Source organism: Pinus tabuliformis, chromosome J, assembly GCF_031772625.1.
Source record: "Pinus tabuliformis cultivar Carrire ecotype Pingquan chromosome J, CPIR1, whole genome shotgun sequence".
NCBI classification, from domain to species: domain Eukaryota; kingdom Viridiplantae; phylum Streptophyta; class Pinopsida; order Pinales; family Pinaceae; genus Pinus; species Pinus tabuliformis.
This window is the reverse complement of record NC_142295.1, coordinates 729,465,426-729,486,286: the sequence shown is the minus strand read 5'-3', so window position 1 is coordinate 729,486,286 and position 20,861 is coordinate 729,465,426. Positions and strand designations below refer to the sequence as shown.

General features: G+C 40.2%; 1 protein-coding gene across 2 annotated transcripts in view; it reads right to left on the bottom strand.

The window, feature by feature from the left end:
* LOC149228808 (uncharacterized) overlaps positions 1–20,861 on the bottom strand; it is a 235,008-nt gene that overhangs the window by 199,643 nt on the left and 14,504 nt on the right. For both annotated transcript variants that reach the window (XM_089378372.1, XM_089378373.1), the window contains exons 4-8: positions 15,417–15,527; positions 15,107–15,163; positions 14,885–14,955; positions 14,594–14,693; positions 13,277–13,347 (exon numbers count right to left, since the gene is read on the bottom strand). In XM_089378372.1, coding sequence (XP_089234498.1) covers positions 13,277–13,347; positions 14,594–14,693; positions 14,885–14,955; positions 15,107–15,163; positions 15,417–15,527 — 410 coding nt within the window. The remainder of the gene's footprint in view (positions 1–13,276; positions 13,348–14,593; positions 14,694–14,884; positions 14,956–15,106; positions 15,164–15,416; positions 15,528–20,861) is intronic.

Here is a 20,861-nt window from a genome sequence, read left to right as displayed (position 1 = left end):
TGATTCTCTATAACAACCAGAGGTGGGATTCGATTATTGAGGAATCCCATATTCGTCGATTGCTCCAGTAGATAGACATCATCTTGGATATGGTAAGTTGATGAGCAAAGAGGCTCCATCGCATTAAGATGATGTACAGGTTGATACACCTTGTCAAAGCCCCGAGGAAAGATCTAATCTGTGATTTTCCCAAACGACTTGGAGTCGGTAAGAAACCCTTGTACAAGGGTCCTGCATGTTGCATACATTGAGCTCTGGGAGCTCTGAGGGCTTGCGGTTATTACTGGAGCAACATACGACCACAGGGTGACTCACCCTCCCTTGGTGGTGCACACTGGAACAAGATGATTCGCTCTCTTGTGGGACAAGATGATTCGCTCTCTTGTGGAACAGGATGATTCGCTCTCCTGTGTAGCAGGATGATTAGTTCTCCTGTGAGGCCTGGATTGATGTGTTCTCCATGGCGATTGTAGCAGGATTGATGTGTTCTCCTGTGAGGCCTGGATTGATGTGTTCTCCATGGCAGCCTGGATTGATGTGTTCTCCATGGCAATTGTAACAGGATTGATGTGTTCTCCTGTGAGGCCTGGATTGATGTGTTCTCCATGGCAATTGTAGTAGGATTGATGTGTTCTCCTGTGAGGACAGGATTGATTAGTTCTCCTGTCGAAGCATCCTACCCAGGAAGTCTGGGACTTATGGGAAGTACCTCTCATCTGATCAATGAGCAGGGAAATGAAGTTAGGGACCATAGTAGTACCGATGGACGCATCGTTGTAACTACCGTACTCCCTACGCTAGGATGACCTCCATTGATCTGGGATCAATGATACTGGTCTGGGACCAGTGGTAGGAGTTGTACCATACTATGACGCTGACTTCGGGTCGGTTGAGACTGGTCTGGGATCAGTGGTACATACTCTGAGACTGACTTTGAGTCAGTGGAGGATGATATTGGTCTGGGACCATTGGAGTTGTACTCACTATGACGCTGACTTTGGGTTGGTTGAGACTGGTCTGGGACCAGTAGTACATACTCTGAGACTGACTTTGAGTCGGTATGATACATCCTCGATCATTTCTTCTTCTTCATAATTCGGACAAAAGCAGAGTAGAACAGAACAATGCAAGAGTAGAGCAGAACAGAACAAAATAGGACAGATCAGTGCAGGGCAGAACAAGACAAAGCAGAACAGGCAAAATAGAGCAAAGCAGCGCAAGGGTCAGGCTGTACAAGGCAGTGCATTTGATGGATGAATAGTAACGACCGATAGACAAATTGCAGATGAAGTTCTCCATGGTTGAGAGGGAGTGTTAAAATTGGCAACTAGGGCAAAACTTCATGTGGGTCATCTTATTCATGGCTAATAATATTTTTATTAGATTCCTCTCGTCGATAGGTGTAGGATTGATATAAAGATCATCCAATTCCGATAAGTATTTATGGAGATATGAATTTATTTTGATTATGGAATTATTATCAAGCCGACCTACAACTCATGTAGGCTCAGAAGCCCAACAGTCGCATCTATTCACCCACCAACGTTGTGTATAAATATAAGAGCACTTTTCCTCATTTGGACTCACTCATCTCATCACATCTCTCTCTCTACTGCGCAGATATGAGTCTCTTGTCTACTGCGCTGAAATGGGTCTCTCTCTCTCACACATGTGAAGCCGGAAGCTGTTGAATTTGAAGCTGCAACTGCAGAAGTAAAGATTGACTTGCGTGGCCCAGAAGATCTCCTCTTTGGAACTGTGTTGTAGGTTCATCTGAACCTCCTTTGAAAGCCGCAACTTTTGGTGGTGGAATGAAGTCAATCCGACGAACGGTTTGCAAGATATCGACTGCCCTAGTTTGAAGCCGGAAACTGCCGAAACTGAAGCTGCAACTGCAGAAGTAAAGATTGACTTGTGTGGCCTAGAAGATCTCCTCATCTGAACTGCGTTGTAGGTTCATCTGAACCTCCTTTGAAAGCCGCAACTTTTGGTGGTGGAATGAAGTCAATCCGACGAACGGTTTGCAAGATATCGTCTGCCCTAGTTTGATAATGAAGCCGCTAATGCTGATGCTACTGATCTAGGGTTTGCTACTGCTGATATGAATCAGATTTATTGTACTATTTCTCTCTGCTGAATTATTGAAGATAAAAGAAGATTTGATCAAAGGGTTTCCCCACACATCGTGGGGTTTGTCCCTGGCTAGCCGCCACATCTTGTGTCTCTTGTCTTGGCTTGTTTTCTATCGATCGTTTAATGTTCTATCTGCACTTTACTTTATGTACATGTGATTGCTAATCGGTGGAATATAATAAGAAAAAGAAGTAAACTGTTATAAGCATAGAACATACCATAACTTAACATTTTGGCTAACCAACACTCATGCCACACTCCAATCTTGTATGAACAACAACTTCAACAAGCAGTTAAGGAAATTCTTATTTGGCTAACCAACACTCTTGCCACACTCCAATCTTGTATGAACAACAACTTCAACAAGCAGTTAAGGAAATTCTTACAAGTATTTTTCGATGACCTCCTCATAAACAGAAAGACATGGGAAGGACACTTGGGACATTTGGACGAAATTTTGAGCATAATGAAGGAACAATCACTTTATGCCAAAGCTTCAAAGTGTGAAATTGGGATGACAAAAATTTTGTACTTGGGACATATAATCAGTGCGCAAGGGGTGAAGTTGCATTAGGAGAAGATTTAGGCAATACTGGATTGCCCTACTGTTAAATTTTATGGTATGTTCTATGCTTGCAACAATTACTTCAATGTCTTATTAGCCCAATAATAATTCCACTTGATAGCAATCACAATAAACTTCAGCAATCACTTTGTATTTACTTTAAATCATCATCGACAGTAATTGTAGATGGAACATCATCAACAACATGCACAAGAAGACAAGTCAGGACAATGTACACAGAGATTTAGGCTAATGCCAAGGCAAAACCCCACAAGGGGAAAAACCAACCAATCTTTCTTATTGGTTAGTATCAAATGTTCAGCAAAGAAGAAGACCCAATTTAGTACAATGATGATAAAGTCAAAATAAAGACTTTGGCTATCCAAAGAAAGATGACCAACCAATATCTAATGCCTAAAAAAGAAGCCCAATCTGATCCTACCAAGGTTTGCAATTTTGAAACTGTCAACAACAGTCAATGTGCCCTAACCAGTCAAGTCAACCTAGATCAAAGTCCAGTCAAACTGCCTCCAAAGAGCTTGATCAAAGCAACAAGGAACGCGGCCTCAAAAGCTAGTCAAATACAACCCAAAACAGTGAAGAAAAACCAATCAATGTTCTGTGGCCAAAGTCAATAGTCTTGCCTGCAGTCAACGCTAGTCAACATGCTCCGAAAATCTCAATTTGTGTGCCAATGAATGCGGCCAGCCCAAACAAAATATCACTAAGTCAAAACACAGTCAAACAGTCCCAAAAAGTCCTTAGTCAACATTGGTCAAAGTTGGTTGAAACAAAAAGTCAACGCATAAGATAAAACAAGGCAAAAACCCTCTGCATGTGTGGAGAAGAAGCTACCTCAGATGTTGTGCGAACCAATCAAAAGAGAGAGATGTTTTGTGTGATTAAGATATGCCAAAATGAGGAGATATTATGTTGTGTTGATAGTGATCAATGTGGGGGTCAAGGTTCATGACATTTCACCAATGAGCTGACTTGAAGATGGGGCCGACTTGAAGATGAGGCCAACTTGAAAAAGAGCCATTTGTAGGTGTGTAAAAATTCTGATTTTCAAGGTGAAGGGAGATGCCATCAATGGTGATCCAAAGGTGTAATGAGCCATCAAAGGAGGGGCGTTCAAGTGGGGGGAATTAGCCCTAGTTGTGATCTTTAACACCTACACCTAAGAAACTGACAGAATTACGAGGGTTCTTTGGAATTTGTAACTACTACCGACGATTCGTCAAAGGGTTCTCGTTGTTAGGTGCACCTCTGACGATCTTAAAAGGGGCATTCAAGTGGATAGAAGAATCAAACAAGGAGTTTAATAATCTCAAGGAAGTGATGAGCTCATGCCCAATATTAGCACTTCCTGATTTTAGTCAACCTTTTGTATTAGAGTGCGATGCTTCAAGAGAAGGAATATGATGTGTACTTATGCAAAAGGGACATCTGATTGCATTCAAAAGCCAAAAATTCTAGGATCCAGAGAGACTTTACTCCATATATGAAAAAGAGATGCTAGTTATTATGCACGCTTTGGCAAAGTTCAGGCAATACTTGGTAGGGAGCAAGTTCATAATCAAGATAGACAACAACTTACGTCATATCTTGGAACAAAAAGACCTAAACGAAAGACAATAGAAGTAGGTATCTAAGGTTTGTTAACGCTCGAAGTAGCAGGGGCCCTAGGTGGGGATCCTATAGAGCAACTACTAGGTCAAGGGCAACAATGGAGCGATAGCCCATTGTCACCTCAACTAAGGCTCCCTGCTCTTTACAGACTTTCATCGATGGGAGGAGACTTGGTATAAGGGGATCACTAGATGAATGGATCAAATAGAAGGATAAGGAGTGATTCTAAAGGCCTATTCACAAGAGAGACTCAATAATATGGCTTTCTTGCTTGAAAAGCAAGGTGACATGCTCTCTAGGAAGGGCTAAGAGGATTCTTGAGGCTAGGGTTTGGGAATATATCTTCTCAAGAGGTTTCCTAGACACGAAAATATTTATGGAGAATTGGCATTTACGTGATCTTTGTGGAATTGGAGTTATACAGTTACAAGACCACACAGAAACTAGGTCAAAGGTATGGATTTGATCGACCAAAGAGGAGGTTGACATAATTAGGGAAGAGAATAGGATCAAAGAACTAATTTTCTTTTGAAATTTGAATGTAATGATCCAAGTGAGGACACTAATCCAAAATCAACCTAGAGAGAGAAATGATCCTTGAGCTAGGGCTTGTGATATCTTGGGATTCCACTATCCGATTGTGCTCAAATTTGGAGGGACCCTTGAGAAGACCCCAACGTAGTTGTGGACCAATTTTCAAGGTGTTTGGATGGCTACAAAAGATTTTGTGTGATGCCCTAGGACACCTTCTGGTGGTGAGGCCTAGAATTAGGAAAAGTAAAGAAAAGAGAGGGAAATTTGACCACCAAAGGGATACGAGGATCAGTGCCTTATTGCTTGGGCTTAATAGAGTCAAGATACACATAGATCGAGAATTCCGTGTGCTAAGGAGCTTTAATTGATCTTTGTTAGCCTCCCCAAGGGCAGGAACTAGGTCAATACGGATTTATACTTCAAATTTGTCAAAGAGATGAAGTTTCGAGGTCTTTCAACCTAAGAGGTGCCTCTATGAACGTTCACCCACTCTCTTCAAGTACAACGCATGCATTAAATCACTAATTCGAGGTTCCCAAAAGAATTTTGAATTACTTTAACCCATACAAGAATAACGATAATCATAACATGCAGTGAAACAGTGAAATAACAAGAATAACATCAAAATTCGACTTACATGAGAGAGAGAGTATATCAATTCATCAAATTGCATTAGAAAGAAGCTCCAAAGACAATAGCGATAATCCAAACATCATAGTGCATCAAGAAAGCTCCAAAAGTTTACTCAGCAAAAAGTGTGAAAATCTCTCAAGTGGTACTAATCCAATCCAAGTGATGATGATGAAAATGAATCATCTCACTTCTATTTATACAATCCTCTAAGGGATTCGAATGGCCTAATTTGGACTAATAATGCCCCTAAAATAAAATAATGTGCATAATAACAATACTTTTGGTGACAAGCCCACCAAAATAGCTCAATAAAACAAGAATAAGCCTCTCAAGAGGGCAGAATGATCAATATAGTGAGTCGTTGGGCCTTTGAGGAGGCCTAATGAAGTCCTAGGGGTGCCATGATGTAAAACTGGACTCCAAACATAGTGGAAAAGGGGTTGGACCCTTGTTTTCCAAGCAAGAACCTATGGTGCTCTCAAGTGGGTGTGGGGACACAAGGACATCCTCATGGGTCTCCAAGTGGATCAGAAATGCCTGTAGACCATTTGTAAGGGATAGGATGATGACATAAGCTCTCCCTCTACAGTGGGAAACATCCTCTGGACCATGGAACATCTGCCAAGTGTATGGTGCATGTGTGGAGTTGGTTGGGCATGGTGGACCAGGTGCATTATCCTCATCCAAAAGGTGGAACATGAGCAATCAATGAGTTTTGTTGGGAATCCATGAAGTACTCACTACTATGGTATAGGCCCATGGCTCTCAACGCTCACCCTGCAAGTGCCAATGCAGCCCTCTGGAGAGCTAGGACCCCTTATAGGGTGACCAAACCCAATATGGAGACCCACCTGCAATCTTGCCTAAGATTCAATGCGTCCCCTTGCCCTCCAACACAAAAAATCATTAGAATAATCAAGTACAAGAGCTTACAAGTCATGGAATCAATGCAACACTTCATGGTGGCATGCCCTTCCATAGTGGGCTTTGGCATGTACAGGTGTCTCCAAGCTCACTAAGGGGTTAATCAAAGACCTTATTAGGTGGTTTTAACTTTTAAAGGGGGTGATATGTCCATCGTACATCCCTCAAGTGGCAAGTGGAAAATGATATAGTAATGGAACAAAGAGGGGATCAAGGGAATCATCCAGACCACATCTTGGTACAAGGGTAGCTATAATAATGGAAGCCCACACCTAGGTATATGAGTGTAGGAGGGAGCAAATAGTGGTACATGAGTTACCCCAACCTTTGTATTTCCACACTTCTTCATATGCCTTTTGTCTTTGATTGATTTTTCTTCATAATTGCTTAGGGCTCTAGGGGATTATAGCATGATGTGCAGTATATAGCAATGGATACCCCCTTAAGGTGGGGCGGTTCATCACCCACCAGGGGTTGAGACAATCATGGGTTCCTTAATGATGGAGAGGGCTCATCTAGGGCCCATAGGAACCAAGGTGATGACCATGGATAAGGGGTCGAGTCACCCACGTGGTAAATTTGTATATCCTGACCATCTTTTACATTTTGTGTTACATTTCCTGTTGAGAGTGGCCAAATTATGCTTTTTCTTTTCTTTCTAGCTGCATCAACCTCTGCAGCATCATTCCAAGCTCAACCTAAGGTTTGGATAAGGGGAGGGGAGGCTAACCCTATGTGGAAAACATGGACACATGTGGACCCAGATGGGAAAAGAGATGAATAGAGCTAAAATGAGTGGAAGGGGGTGATGTATGTGATGTCGGAAAGCGGGAACACGCAACCAAAGTCGAGATTCTCCATGTAGTGCCAACCCTAAAGCTAGTCGCTAGTAAAGGAGATCCCACAGAACTAAGATACAAGGCTAACCAAGGAATTGAGCAATGAAGAAAAGAGTACAAACCTAGCCCACTCTTTCCGCCGAATCCCCCTACCAATCCATGCCCAAAAATGCCCATGACAAGTAAGGAAAATTACTTAGCTACACCAATGAAAAGTTGGCATACATTCGTGATCTGGAGGACCACCTTCAAATATACAATCATAACAAGTGGGTGAAGGACCACATGGCTGGCTCAAGTGGCGGAGATAATGACACATCGAGCTATCTAGTGGCGGCAAGGGGCTGCTGGCTGTCGGCTAGGCATGGTGAACCAGGTGCATCATCCTCATCCAAAAGGTGGAACACGAGCAATCTACGAGTGGTGTTGGGGATCCATGAAGTACTCTCTACTCTGGTGGAGGCCCATGGCTCTCAACGTTTACCCTACAAGTGCCAATGTGGCCCTCTGGAGGGCTAGGACCCCATATAGGGTGACCAAGCCCAATATGGAGACCCACCTGCAATACAAAAAATCATTAGAAAAATCAAGTAGAAGAGCTTACAAGTCATGGAATCAACGAGGTACTTCATGGTGGCATGCCCTTCCATAGTGGGCTTTGGCATATACAAGTGTCTCCAAGCTCAATAAGGGGCTAATCAAGGACCCTATTAGGCGGTTTCAACCTTAAAAGGGGTGACATGTCCATGGTACATCCCTCAAGTGGTCGGTGGCAAATGACATAGTAATGGAACGGAGTGGGGATAAGGGGATTCATCCAAACCACATGTCATGGTACATGGTTAGCTATAATAAGTGAAGCCCACACCCAAGTATGTGAGTGTAGGAGGCAACAAATAGTGGTACATTAGTTACCTCGGCCTTTGTTTTCCCACCTTTTCATGTGCCTTTTGCCTTTGATTGATTTTTCTTCATAACTGCTCAGGGCTCTAAGGGATGAGAGCATGATGTGTAGTATATGGCAGTGGATACCCCCTTAAGGTGGGGCGGTTCATCGCCATCCAGGGATTGGGACAATCATGGGTTCCTTAATGACGGATGGGGCTCATCTAGGGCCCATAGGAACCAAAGTGATGGCCATGGATAAGGGGTAGAGCTCATGTTTGGCTTTTTCTCATGTGCTAAATTTGTATGTCCCGACCATCTTTTGCATTTTGTGGTACATTTTCTGTTGAGAGTGGCCAAATTATGCTTTTTCTTTTCTTTTTAGCTGCATCAACCTTCGGGCATCGTTCCAGGCCCGACCCAAGGTGTGGGCAAGGGGAGGGGGAGGCTAACCCTATGTGGACCCAATGGACACATGTGGACCTGGATGGGAAAAGAGATGAATAGAGCTAAAATGAGTGGAAGGGGGTGATGTATGTGGTGTCGGGAAGCGGGACCACACAACCAAAGTCAGAATTCTCCAAGTAGTGCCAACTCTAAAGCTAGTGGCCAGTAAAGGAGATTCCATGGGACTAGGATACAAGGCTAACCACAGAATTGGCCAGTGGAGACAAGAGTACAAACCTAGCCCACTCTTTCTGTCGAATCCCCCTACCAATCCATGCCCAAAAGTGCCCAAGACAAGCAAGGAAAATTACTCAACTACACCAACGAAAAGTTGGCATACCTTCGAGGTCGGGAGGCACACCTTCAAATATACAATCATAACAAGTAGGCGAGGGACCACATGGTTGGCTCAAGTGGCGAAGGTAATGGCACATCGAGCTATCTGGTGGCTACAAGGGGCTGTTGGCTGTCGACGAAGAACCATCTAGGAGGAAAAAATTCTCCTATATACACTACCCACAAGTGGTGGGTAATAAATTCCAAGCTTATGATTTTGACATTATATACATAAAGGGTAAAAAGCATGTTGTGGCCAATGCACTTTCCAGGAAACCAACAACATGTTGTAATGTTCCTAAGTAGGAATGTGAGTGATATTAAGCAAATACATAGTGCAGCAGCATATAAAAATAAAAACACACATTAGACATCCATGAAAACGTTGCCAATCAGGAACTACTAAGCCATATTATTAAAAATCATAGGGCTAGATACAATATGAAATGGATTGGTGCACCTGGGCTTGTCCCAATGAACAAGCAAGACCAACCCCAGGTGGGAAAATAGCTGAGCTGAAGGTTGCACCACTTTGCACTGCACTGCCCTGCTGAACTTCGACCTGCTGGAAGGTACCCAAAAACTGCCCAAAAAATTATATCCTTTCAAAGCCGGAGTCCATGGACAAAACCCAAAAAAAAACCAAAAAGGGAATTTCGCTGGTTTTGACTTCGAATTTTCGGCCTCCTTAGAGCCTCTCCCTAGTTTCCACTGCCAAATTCGACTTATAGGAAACAGCCTACAAATCCCTCTACAAACACCTCTGAAATGTTGGTTTTACCTGTGTTATCCAACTCCTTGCTCCCCAGATGGCTCTTGGCCAAGATTGACTGCTCTCCCAAGTCCACACGAATTGCTGCTGCAGGGCTCTGCGCAATCCTACCACCCAAAAATTCGAATAACTGATGCACTGGTCTAGCTGGCTGCAAACTCCAACGAAATTGTCCTCAACAAGCAGCCCCCTCAGTTCCCGGAACTCCTAGCAAGCAATGAATCTCTTTGTTGGCTTCCAACTCCTCCTGTGTGTTTCTGGCTGCCCAGGAAGTACGCAGTTCCCTCTTTGCACTGATGGCTAAAGTGTGTGACTGTACCGAACTCCCTAAAACTCCTGTGGAATGGCCTCCCTAGGGTGGGCACGAATGATCACTGAAGAAGAGGTTGAATCTCCCGCCTGAGAGATTCCTGACTAAACAGCCGGTAGACTCACTAAGCAGCAGAGCATACAAAAGAGTGTTTGTTTGCAAATGTTCAAGATGGTTGAAAATGAGAGTTGATCCTCCTTTTATTACCTTGGACCTCCTTAGCCTCATGTGGGCCCCTCCATCCATCCATTTGATTTCCATCCAAGCTCATCGAATGGCTTTGAATTCCTCATGTGGGTGGCCCTCACATTCCACTAGATGCAAAATAAAGTTGAATTTCCCCCATAGCTAAGTGTGGGGTCCTCCTCCTAAGTCAAAATTGTGCCAAAAATGTGTAGTTGCACCCTGTGACTAATGTCCATGAGAAGGGACATGACACATGTTCCCTCATGGAGATCATAGAATAATGGAAAGCTCACCTCTTAGTGGAGTACGCCAAAAACAAGTTTGCCTGTGCACTAACGGATGGACTCATCCAAGACGACAGGTACATGATAATCAATGATATTATTTTCTATGAAGACAAGATATATTTGGCCCCTAAATCCACACTAAAGGAGAAAATCATGAAGGCTACACATGAAATACCATTAGCAAAGCACCAGGGGTTCTTCAAAACCTACCAACAGATCAGGGAGCAGTTTTCCTGTAAAGGCCTCAAATATGATGTATTAAAATACGTCAAGGAATGCATAATATGTCAACAAAATAAGGTCGAGCACACGCATTCCGCAGGTTTACTCCAACTCTTACCAATTCCGTAATAAAAATGGGAAAGCATCTCAATGGACTTCGTTACAGGGTTGCCCAAAGCACAATGCAAGGACTACATCTACACAATGGTTGATAGGTTGACAAAATTTGCATATTTCTTTGCAATTCCAACTAATTATTCAGCCAAATAGGTAGCAGAACTATTTTCAAAGAAGTCTTCAAACTCCATGGACTACCTAAAAATATAGTTAGTGATTGGGATAGCAGATTTATGAGTGCATTTTGGCAGGAACTCTTCAGGCTAACGGGAACAGAATTGACTCCTGGCACTAGCTACCACCCCCAAACAGATCGCCAAGCAGAGATAGTTAATAAGTGGATTGAGGGATACTTACGTAACCACATGATCAACAAAAGGCATGGATTAAGTGGTTGTACCTAAGGGAGCATTGTTACAACACCACTTATCATTCATCTATTAGAACAATGTCATTCATAGCACTGTACAACTATGATGCCCCATCTTTTATCGACTTGGCCCTTAGAAATAGCAGGGCCCCATTAGCTAAAGACTGGATACAAGAAGTTAACTTGGGACATTCTCAAGATACTCAAAGAGAACATTCAAGCTGCTCAAAACCAGCCAGAACGCGGCTTCAAGGTAGGAGACCTCATTTTCTTGAGATTGCAGCCATATAGACAATCTACACTCAAGAAATGCAGTGCAGAAAAGTTGAAGCTGAGATTTTATGGACCTCATAAAGTTCTTTGAAGCGTTGGCGAGGTGACTTACGAGTTAGAGCTACCGATAGAAAACAGAATTCACAATGTCTCCCATGTATCATGTCTCAAGAAGGCTGTCAAGTAGCAAGTCACCACTTCTATCGCCCCCTTTGGATGAAGGACAACTGGAGCTAATTCCAGAAGCAATCATGGCAATGCGAGAAAAGAGAATGAGGGGTAGGGTGATTTCAGAATATCTTATTAGATGGGAAAACCTACCCAAAGAAGATGCAACATGGGAAGGAGAATAAATTTTACAGCACTCGAATTTCAAATTTCTAGAGGGCAAGCAATTTTGGAAAGGGGGATTGTAATGTCATCTCCCAATTGATTGGCTAAAGGAGGACAAAATAGCCTATCCAACCCTGTAGGCTATAGTTTTAACTTTTGATAAAGGGAGAAAACCTAATCTTTCCAATGTTTGGGGCAACATTGGGAAAATATTGGGTCAGCTAGGGCAAAAAATCCCAAATTGGGGGTTGCATTTTAACCCCGCATTTTAGAAAACCCTTTGAGGGAATCTAGAAATAGAGGAGAGTTGGAACCAATTTGGCATCATCAATTTGGATGAAAATATATATGTTTCTTAAGCTGTGGCTGTAAGTGTTTTAAAACCCCTTTTCATCTACTAATTTCAGTGGTAAAAGATTCCAGCCTAGTTAGTTATCATTCCACATTCATCTTCTGTTATTATTTGTGTTGGCAAATCGTGGACATTAGCATTGAACAAATCTGTTTGGTACAGCTTATTCACTTGAAGCATCTCAGCACTAGCTTGATTAATTAAGGAAAATTCTCTGTGTTGACTTGGAATAGTTATCTCTGTCTCAAACCAGCAAAAGACCACCTATCCGAGGCTTTCTGTGAGTTCTGTCTGCAGCTTGAAAGATGGGCCTGATTTGAGGACAGCAAGGCATAAACCGTAACTGCAGGCCACAGCCACAGGGGCTGCAGGGCCAGGGCCACATCTGGCCACAAGAACTGCAAGGAAAAATTCTTCATTCTGGCACAGTATTTTGGAGCAGCTTTGATTTGGTTCAGTGAATTGTCTGGTTGCTTAATCTGTTTAAGGAGATTGAAGTAGTAGGATTATTATTGTGTCGTTTACTAAATCTATTGATATTGCAAATTGGGACTGTACTGGTGGATCAAGTGGAATGGACAGGCATAATGTTCATAAGGCAATCAGCCCTAATTTATTGTGGTTTTGAGAATCATATTGATGTTGAAGTATTTATATTAATCACGCATATCTACTGTTGTATGAATAGATGGATGTGTGCTGTTGTTACATAATCTTCTCTAATTTATTTGGAAACCCTAGTCAGCATTAGAGCTCTAAGGGCAGTAAAATTACCCTAGGGTATTACAAGTAGGTCCATGGGACTGCTGAGTACAATAATGCCAATACATAGTGGGAATGTGGAAAATGGCTCCTAAATAAAGCAAGATGCAGGAAATAAAGCACAGCTTTAATCTATGAAAAAATGAGCACCAATAAAACCTCATTCTCTGCTGAATCTTCTCTCATTCTCTCAATGAGTTCTTAGGAGCCACGTACTCTAAAGAAGTCACAATTAGTATCCAATCAATCTCACACATAAACCCCACATATGATTCAATGTGTATTCAAAAACAGATGAAAATGGCTCGTATAATCAGTTCTCAATTGAAATAGACAAATCAGTAAGTTATTCATACAAACTTACTTGAGTTCTTTGGGGCATCCAGGAAATAACACCGATGCATAGTTTTTCTCCCCCTGACGAGAAACAAATACCTACAATGAAATGGAAAACATCAACAAAAAAGAACATGTTTTGGTATATTCTCTTCAACTTATTTCAACAAAAAAGGCCAACAAATGGCATTCTCTTAATGTAAAGTTTGATGCAAATTAGATTCTATGAATCTATTGTTTAGTTATGCATGACCTATACTATAAGTCTATGATAGAGAAAGAAGCCAAAAACAAGAAAAATTGATCAGGTAAATATCTAACTAAATTTCCATCAGTTATGCAGAAAGACAGTATTACATGAACAAGTCCTAGTAAGACTCAATCAACCTTTATTGCAGTAAAGCATGAACAAGGTTTTACTTAATTCTAGCATAATTAAAGATAGTCCACAACACTTTTAGCAACTCTGATTGCACCCCATAACCAGTTCTTGAATCTCTCAGGGATTATACCACAAGGTACAAAAGCATGGACATATGAAAAGAAAGAAAAAAACAGCTTGTTAGCATCATCAATATAACAATCCGTAGCTTAAATATTGTTGGGAACTTGGGAGTAAGCACAGTTTAGAATTTGCCCTTTTCTATGATGAAGTTACCTAACCATAGATTAGTTTTCAGTGGATAATCCAGAATTCATTTCCTCTTATACAAGAAGACACATCCTTAACCATCACTGCCACTTGGAGAAGATATCCGTAAGGAAATAAAAAAGAAGCCACGGCAAAACTCTGAAGCATGTCAGCAATTTATCCTTATCATTGCCAGAGGAGGCTCGAGTTCTTGCCCAAAAATGATTAAAGAAAAGTGTGGGGTTCTCAAATAATTTTTTTTTATTAAGAATTACAGTCACCCAGGAGTTTGATCCTCCACAAATGGTATTATAGATTCCAATTTGAGTTGATCATAAGATAAGAGAAGGTGATTTTATCAATGTGCAACAATGACCAAAAAGTAGGTCAATGAAACTCGGAATTACGATCAGTGATACCAATCTGTGAGAGTGCCCATGTTCAATTAACTTTATTGAGAATCCCAAAAGTGTTGAGCAAGAAGTGCTAGCAGAATTTGGTCAGTCATAAGAATTTGTTACCCAGATTGGATTCAAACTGTTGGGCCAAACCCCCAATAATGTAATTAAGCTCTTTAGTTAGAAAGTCAAATATGTAAAGAAGCCACATAATAACTGTGTTTTATGTTTATATTTTGCAAGGCCATCTTCTTCATGCCCTTACTTTGTAAACTGCATGCATTCATAAAGTACAGAAAATGAAATCACTGCTTACTGAAAACTGGTTTGCTATGATAGGAGCTTCATCGCAACTGCCTGGTATCAGCTGCCAACGCCTAAAGTCACCTCGATAACCTCTTCCTATGCTCCCCGCACTGCAAAATGTTTGGTTCGGTAGATTGTAAACATAACAAGAACAAAAATTTGCTCTGTTAAGAATATAAAATTTGTGACAGAAAATAATTTTTTCCTTTGCAAAAAAAGCTGAATCAATGAAAGAAAATATATCATGACAGGTCATTTTTTAACGCCTGAAATTGCAATTCTGTCATATAAATAGACCTACCCCATCCCTCCAAGTGGAACACCGTGACAGGAATCCTTTGCCTCATTATTGAAGGGATTAATTATTGGCCTCTGCATATTGGGATCAAAGAAGTACCAATATGAACAAAATACACTGTTTAGGATAAAAGATTATTTACCGGGAATTTGTGAAATTTCCAGCTCTTATATTATAAGAAATACCATCAAACATTAGATGAGGTGACATGCAAAAAGTAACTACCCTTCCTTGAGAAACTTCTTCTTGAACATGACGCCACAGTCGCAAACCTAAACCAGCCTGCATGGAAATTGCATTGACACAGAACATAAATGAAAAATAAGTAAACTTCTTAATCCATCTGAAAGTTAAACAGAAAGCATCTGGTGCTGTACCCCATGCAAACATGCCTTAGTTTATGCAACTTTTCTGAACATGATGATGTGCACATATGTCATATAATGCATTCCAAGTCCATACAATTTGACTCCTTAAGCCTACAGATATGAGGAAGCAACATTAGACCAAAGTCATCTTAAAGACTTTAACGTACCAGCTTGAATTTCTCCATCAGAGTCAAAGTAAATTCAGTAAGAATATTAGAATGACTGTTTAGTTTACGACGCCATGCAAGTTGTTGAGAAAGCCCCAGATCATGCTGCTCCTGCATAAGGATCATCCATAACATGATCCAGGATCAACCATGTTAGAAAATAATGATAGCCAAAGATATTATGCATAAATAACCATTAAACAAAGTGATTTTTTTGGAAACTCTTGCTCCCAAAAATAAAAAAATAAAAATAGAAGTACAAGTTAGAAAGTGAAAGCATTGGCTAGATGAAAAATCAGAGAACCCAACTATGGATAATAGGTGCAAGTAAGCCCAAAGGGCTAGATTAACCAGTTGTTGCCAATGTTGCTGGGCATTTAGCTGGTTCCATGCCAGCAGGTACCAAGTTCAAAATTCCAAATCCTCCTAGGTGAAGCACACCAGTCTATGCCAACAAGCTTAGTAGGGATGCCATCCACAAATCTGTGGAAGCATCCTTGGGTTTCCCCGCAACAATTTTCTTGGAAAAAAATTAAAAAAGAGGTGTAAATATATGGCAGATGTGCCCACCGAAAACTATAAGAAATGCTTCAAGATTTTAGACATCTATTGCCATTTGGCTAAGAAACTATTTTTTGAAATTGCCCTCCCATCCAGCCTCATAAGGGAAAAAATGAATACCGTAACAATGGCAACTCACTGTCAAAAGACAAATAAGACAGCCCAGCCAGGAATAAAAGGACTGGCATACTGCGGATTTACCAACAGAATATAGGAAAAGACATCTAAGATATTAGACACCATAAGAAAATAATCAATACAACAATGTGTGCATAAAGAAATAGAGAAAATTAAAAAAAAAATGTTACATAAAGTCTCCAGAAATTGACAGAATTCTGACAGTCAAGGCAAAGTTGAGACATCTTGGCATCATTGCTACTGCACAGCCTACTTATTGAATGACAACCAACATAAGTCAGACTTCTCAAACCATGCTTACACCTTTTTCAGAAGTGTCAGGATGACATTCCCACACTGAAAATTTTAAGTCGATAAGTCATATTTGAAACCAGTGTAATACTAACTCTCAAGGTGCAGCCTGCAGGAGCTCCCATTTCCTTCATTAAGTCCCTATATTGACGACAGCTATCTCCTATGAAAGATCTCTAAAAGAGGAACTATCTTTGAATGCCACACATTTCATTGCCTATGCAAGTTTTGTGAATATATGCATTGGATTTCCGTTGTAATGCAGCTGAGGTAATTGTTTATAGCCATTGACAATCCAGTGAACATAGACAACTTATAGTCCTATCAACGCCCTTTCCATTTTGTCATAAGAACTCTATCGTTACCTCATAGCTTACAAACATTCACAAATAATGATTCAGTGAACCCCTTCTCTGTAAATAAACTTGACAATTTCAGCATACAATATATGAATTTTATAACATGGTTAGGCATCATGATGTGCAATTCCAATCACAATATCCACCTACCTGAAAAAAGGTAAAACCAAATCAATCCTGACCTGAAGAAATATGTATTGGAAACTAATTAGTCTCACAAATTAGCAAAGCAAAGAACCTATTCAGAAATTTAACAGCAATGGACACAAAATTTATACAAGTAAAATAGAATTAATAGAATATGCCTGCCATTAATGGCAGGGCCAAAAGCACCACAGAATCGCCAAGAAAACAATGGAAGAAGTCAAACCCCTCAAGGTATAAGCTTAACTTCGACAGAACCCTAGTTGCAATCCAAAATAAGAAGGATACAGCACAATTATCAGAAATAAAATGAAATAACCATGAATGACCAAAATATGTCAATGGGACTAAGTACAACATTTGACAACAGAAACAAGGAGTTGCATCAACTCTTGGGTTTGCTGCAACTGTAAACTTCCTCTGGCTGGACGTTTGAGATCAGGTTTGAAGGTTGCTTGACAATGACAAGCAAGGAAACTGACTTTTATGCCACAACCTGAATATGGGTTGTTCTGATTTCTCAACAGAGGTTATGATGCATATTCTGAGTATGTCAACCTACTTCAGAGGTTCCTTGAGGACCAAGCAAAGTGTTGATTTTAAGGAGTGTTGGCACATAATTTCTGATCCATGTATGCAGGGATCTGTCTCTCTTTATGGATTATCACCATACCTTGGCATGTAAACCAGAGGTTTCCAGACCTCTAAACTTGTTTTAGGGGCTTTTAGTGAATTATTGCAAGTGATAGACCTTCTATAAGAGGATCACTCCATTTCATTTTTCATCATCATCAGTTGTGGATTTCGACCTCTCTAAAAGAGCTTGACTTAGCCTATTATGCTTCGCTACTTGAGGAGATGATCTTATGTGGGTTTTTCACTCCATTTCATTTTTCTTCATCATCAGTTGTGGATTTTGGCCTCTCTAAAAAAGCTTCACTTCGTCTATTATACTTCACCACTTGAGGATTTATGTGGGTTTTTGCTATTAGAGATTAGTTTATGTATTGGAGATATCTTTTTAGCATTGAAAGAAGGCATGTTCTTGGAAAATTTGTGAGTATTTACTGCACATCTTTTATGGTGTTACATGTAATGAAATATTATTAGAGTTTTCTATTTGTTCCTTGTTTAAATGCAATTTTTGATCCAGAAGTCTTGTTTAATTGCTGCATGTTTAATCTATTTTCCTTGAAATCCCTAGAAGACTTCCTAGAGAACATTCTTCTAGTTAATTTATCCCCTCATAAAAAGATAACTAGGGTTTGGGACTAAAAACTAGGGTTTTCCCCCTTACTCCATGTATGAATTCGATATCTTTAATGGTTTAAAGTTTATACCAAATCATTCTTGACCTGAAGAAATATGTATTGGCAACTAATTAGTCTCACAAAATAGCAAAGCAAAGAACCTATTCAGAAATTTAACATCAATGGACACAAAAATTATATAAGTAAAATAGAATTAACCTGTAGAATATGCCTGCCATTTATGGCAGGGCCAAAAGCACCACAGAATCGCCAAGAAAACGATGGAAGAAGTCGAACCCCTCAAGATATAAGCTTAACTTCGACATAACCTTAGTTGCAATCCAAAATAAGCAGGATACAGCACAATTATCAGAAATAAAATGAAATAACCACGAATGACCAAAATATGTCAACGGAACTAGGAAGTATAACGTTTGACAACAGAAACAAGGAGTGCCAATCGCATTAACTCTTGGTTTTGTTGCAACTGTAAACTTCCTCTGGCTGAACATTTGAGGTCAGGTTTGAAGGTTGCTTGACAATGACATGCAAGGAAACTGACTTTTATGACACAACCTGAACATGGGTTGTTCTGATTTCTTATCAGAGGTTATGATGCATATTTTGAGTATCTCAGCCTCCTTCAGAGGTTCCTTGAGGACCAAACAAAGTGTTGATTTTAAGGAGTGTTGGCACATAATTTCTGATCCATGTATGCAGGGATCTGTATCTTTTCATGGATTATCATCATACCTTGGCATGTAAACCAGAGGTTTCCAGACCTCTAAAATTGTTTTAAGGTCTTTTAGTGAAATATTGGAAGTGATAGACCTACTATAGAAGGAGGATCACTCCATTTCATTTATCATCATCATCACTTGTGGATTTTGGCCCCTCTAAAAGAGCACGACATAGCCTATTATACTTCGTTACTTGCGGAGATGTGATCTTATGTGGATTTTTTCTATTGGAGACTAGTTTGTGTATTGGAGACATCTCTTTGGGATTGAAAGAACGCATTTTCTTTGAAATTTGTGAGTATTTACTGCATATCTTTTATGGTGTTACATGTAATGAAATAATTGCTAGGGATTTCTATTTTTTCCTTGTCTGAATGCAAATTTTTATTCGAAAGTCTTGGTAAATTATTGCATGTTTAATATATTTTCCTTGAAATCCCTAGAAGACCTCCCAGAAAGCATTCATCTAGTTAATTTCTAACCTCATAAAAAGATAGCTAGGACTTGGAACTAAAAACTAGGGTTTTCCCCCTTACTCCATGTATGAATTTGATATCTCTAAATGTCTAAACCCCTTAAGTTTCCATCACCCAAGTAGGAAAAGGCATTGGGCTTCCATTGATGATCAATGTGTGAATTCTCCAACATTGGGATTAAATTTATGGACAACACTCGGTTGCTCTGTATATGGCCTCCAGGGGGTTTAAGCTTGTTATGATACTGGCAAACTTCACTAGGTTGAAAGACTATGTCTGCAATTTTTGGAATTCTAGTTGGTGAATTGGAGAATGACTGGTCCATTTGCCTAGTCAGTGGCAATGTTGGAGACAAGGGGATTGGCAATTCTAATGCATTGCAGACTTTCCAGCCTGAATGTGTGGTGAATCCCCCTACAGCTCCCCCAAATTTGGTCCAAAATGCTACATTTGTTTTTTTGGAGTCGTCAAATGCCGGGCTAACTGGTCAAGGCAAAGTAGCTAGTCTTGGGGTTCGTAACTACAAAGGGATTCACAACCAATTTGAATTGTCTTCGGCCTCCATGTATCCCTTTGTCTGCATGGTTGATATCTTCTTTGTTTGTTGTAAACCTCTGCAATTTGAGTCTCTATCTGTCGATTAGGAAACTTTTACTCTACATTTTCAGAGTTGGGGGTTCTCTAGTTCCCCCTCCAAGGTTGCTTGGGGGTGGGAGCGGAAGCGGGAAGCAAGAGCGGAGAGTGACATTTTCAAAAGCTCCTAGATCAAGAGCGAATCGGGAGCGAATTTTTATATAATATATTTTTTTATCTATTTTGATGCATATATGCCAACAAAAGCATGTAGAATGATGAATTAGATATAAAAAGCATAAAAACATGGATTAAACCATATAAAATCAATCATCTAGAAGTTATAATCTTCATCAACCACATGTCCACAAGTTACAAATTCTCATTTATATAGCATGTAAGGGTGCACATAACCAAAATAGCATCGAGTGCAATCCATCTTTGAACCGAAAATACATCAACAAATAGGCTCTAGATGGTCTCTAGCATCCAAAAAAATCATGCTACAACAAATACCTACATATCATCAAAATCATTGCCTATATTGGGATCTTTGTCATTAATATCACCCTCTAAGCATTAACATAAGATAGAAAAAACGTAGCATATCAAGTCAAGATTTTGTTTGAGTGATGGGTACATATTTTAGTAGGGTCATGATAGAGGAGTTCGCAATCAATGTCACTAACACAAGGTACATAGAGGGCTTGGTACTCTTGATTAAATACGAGTTCCATGTTAGTTTTTGTAGCATCGAATGTGTTCTAGCCACAAAAATTGGTGGAGAGGCTAGAATACATGAGATCTCCAAGACCCAGAAATAGTTTCTAGAAATTCCACATAGAAGTGACTTAATTAGATTATTAACGAATTTTTTAATGTTTCCTAAATCTAAACTTAAGAAAATTGGTTA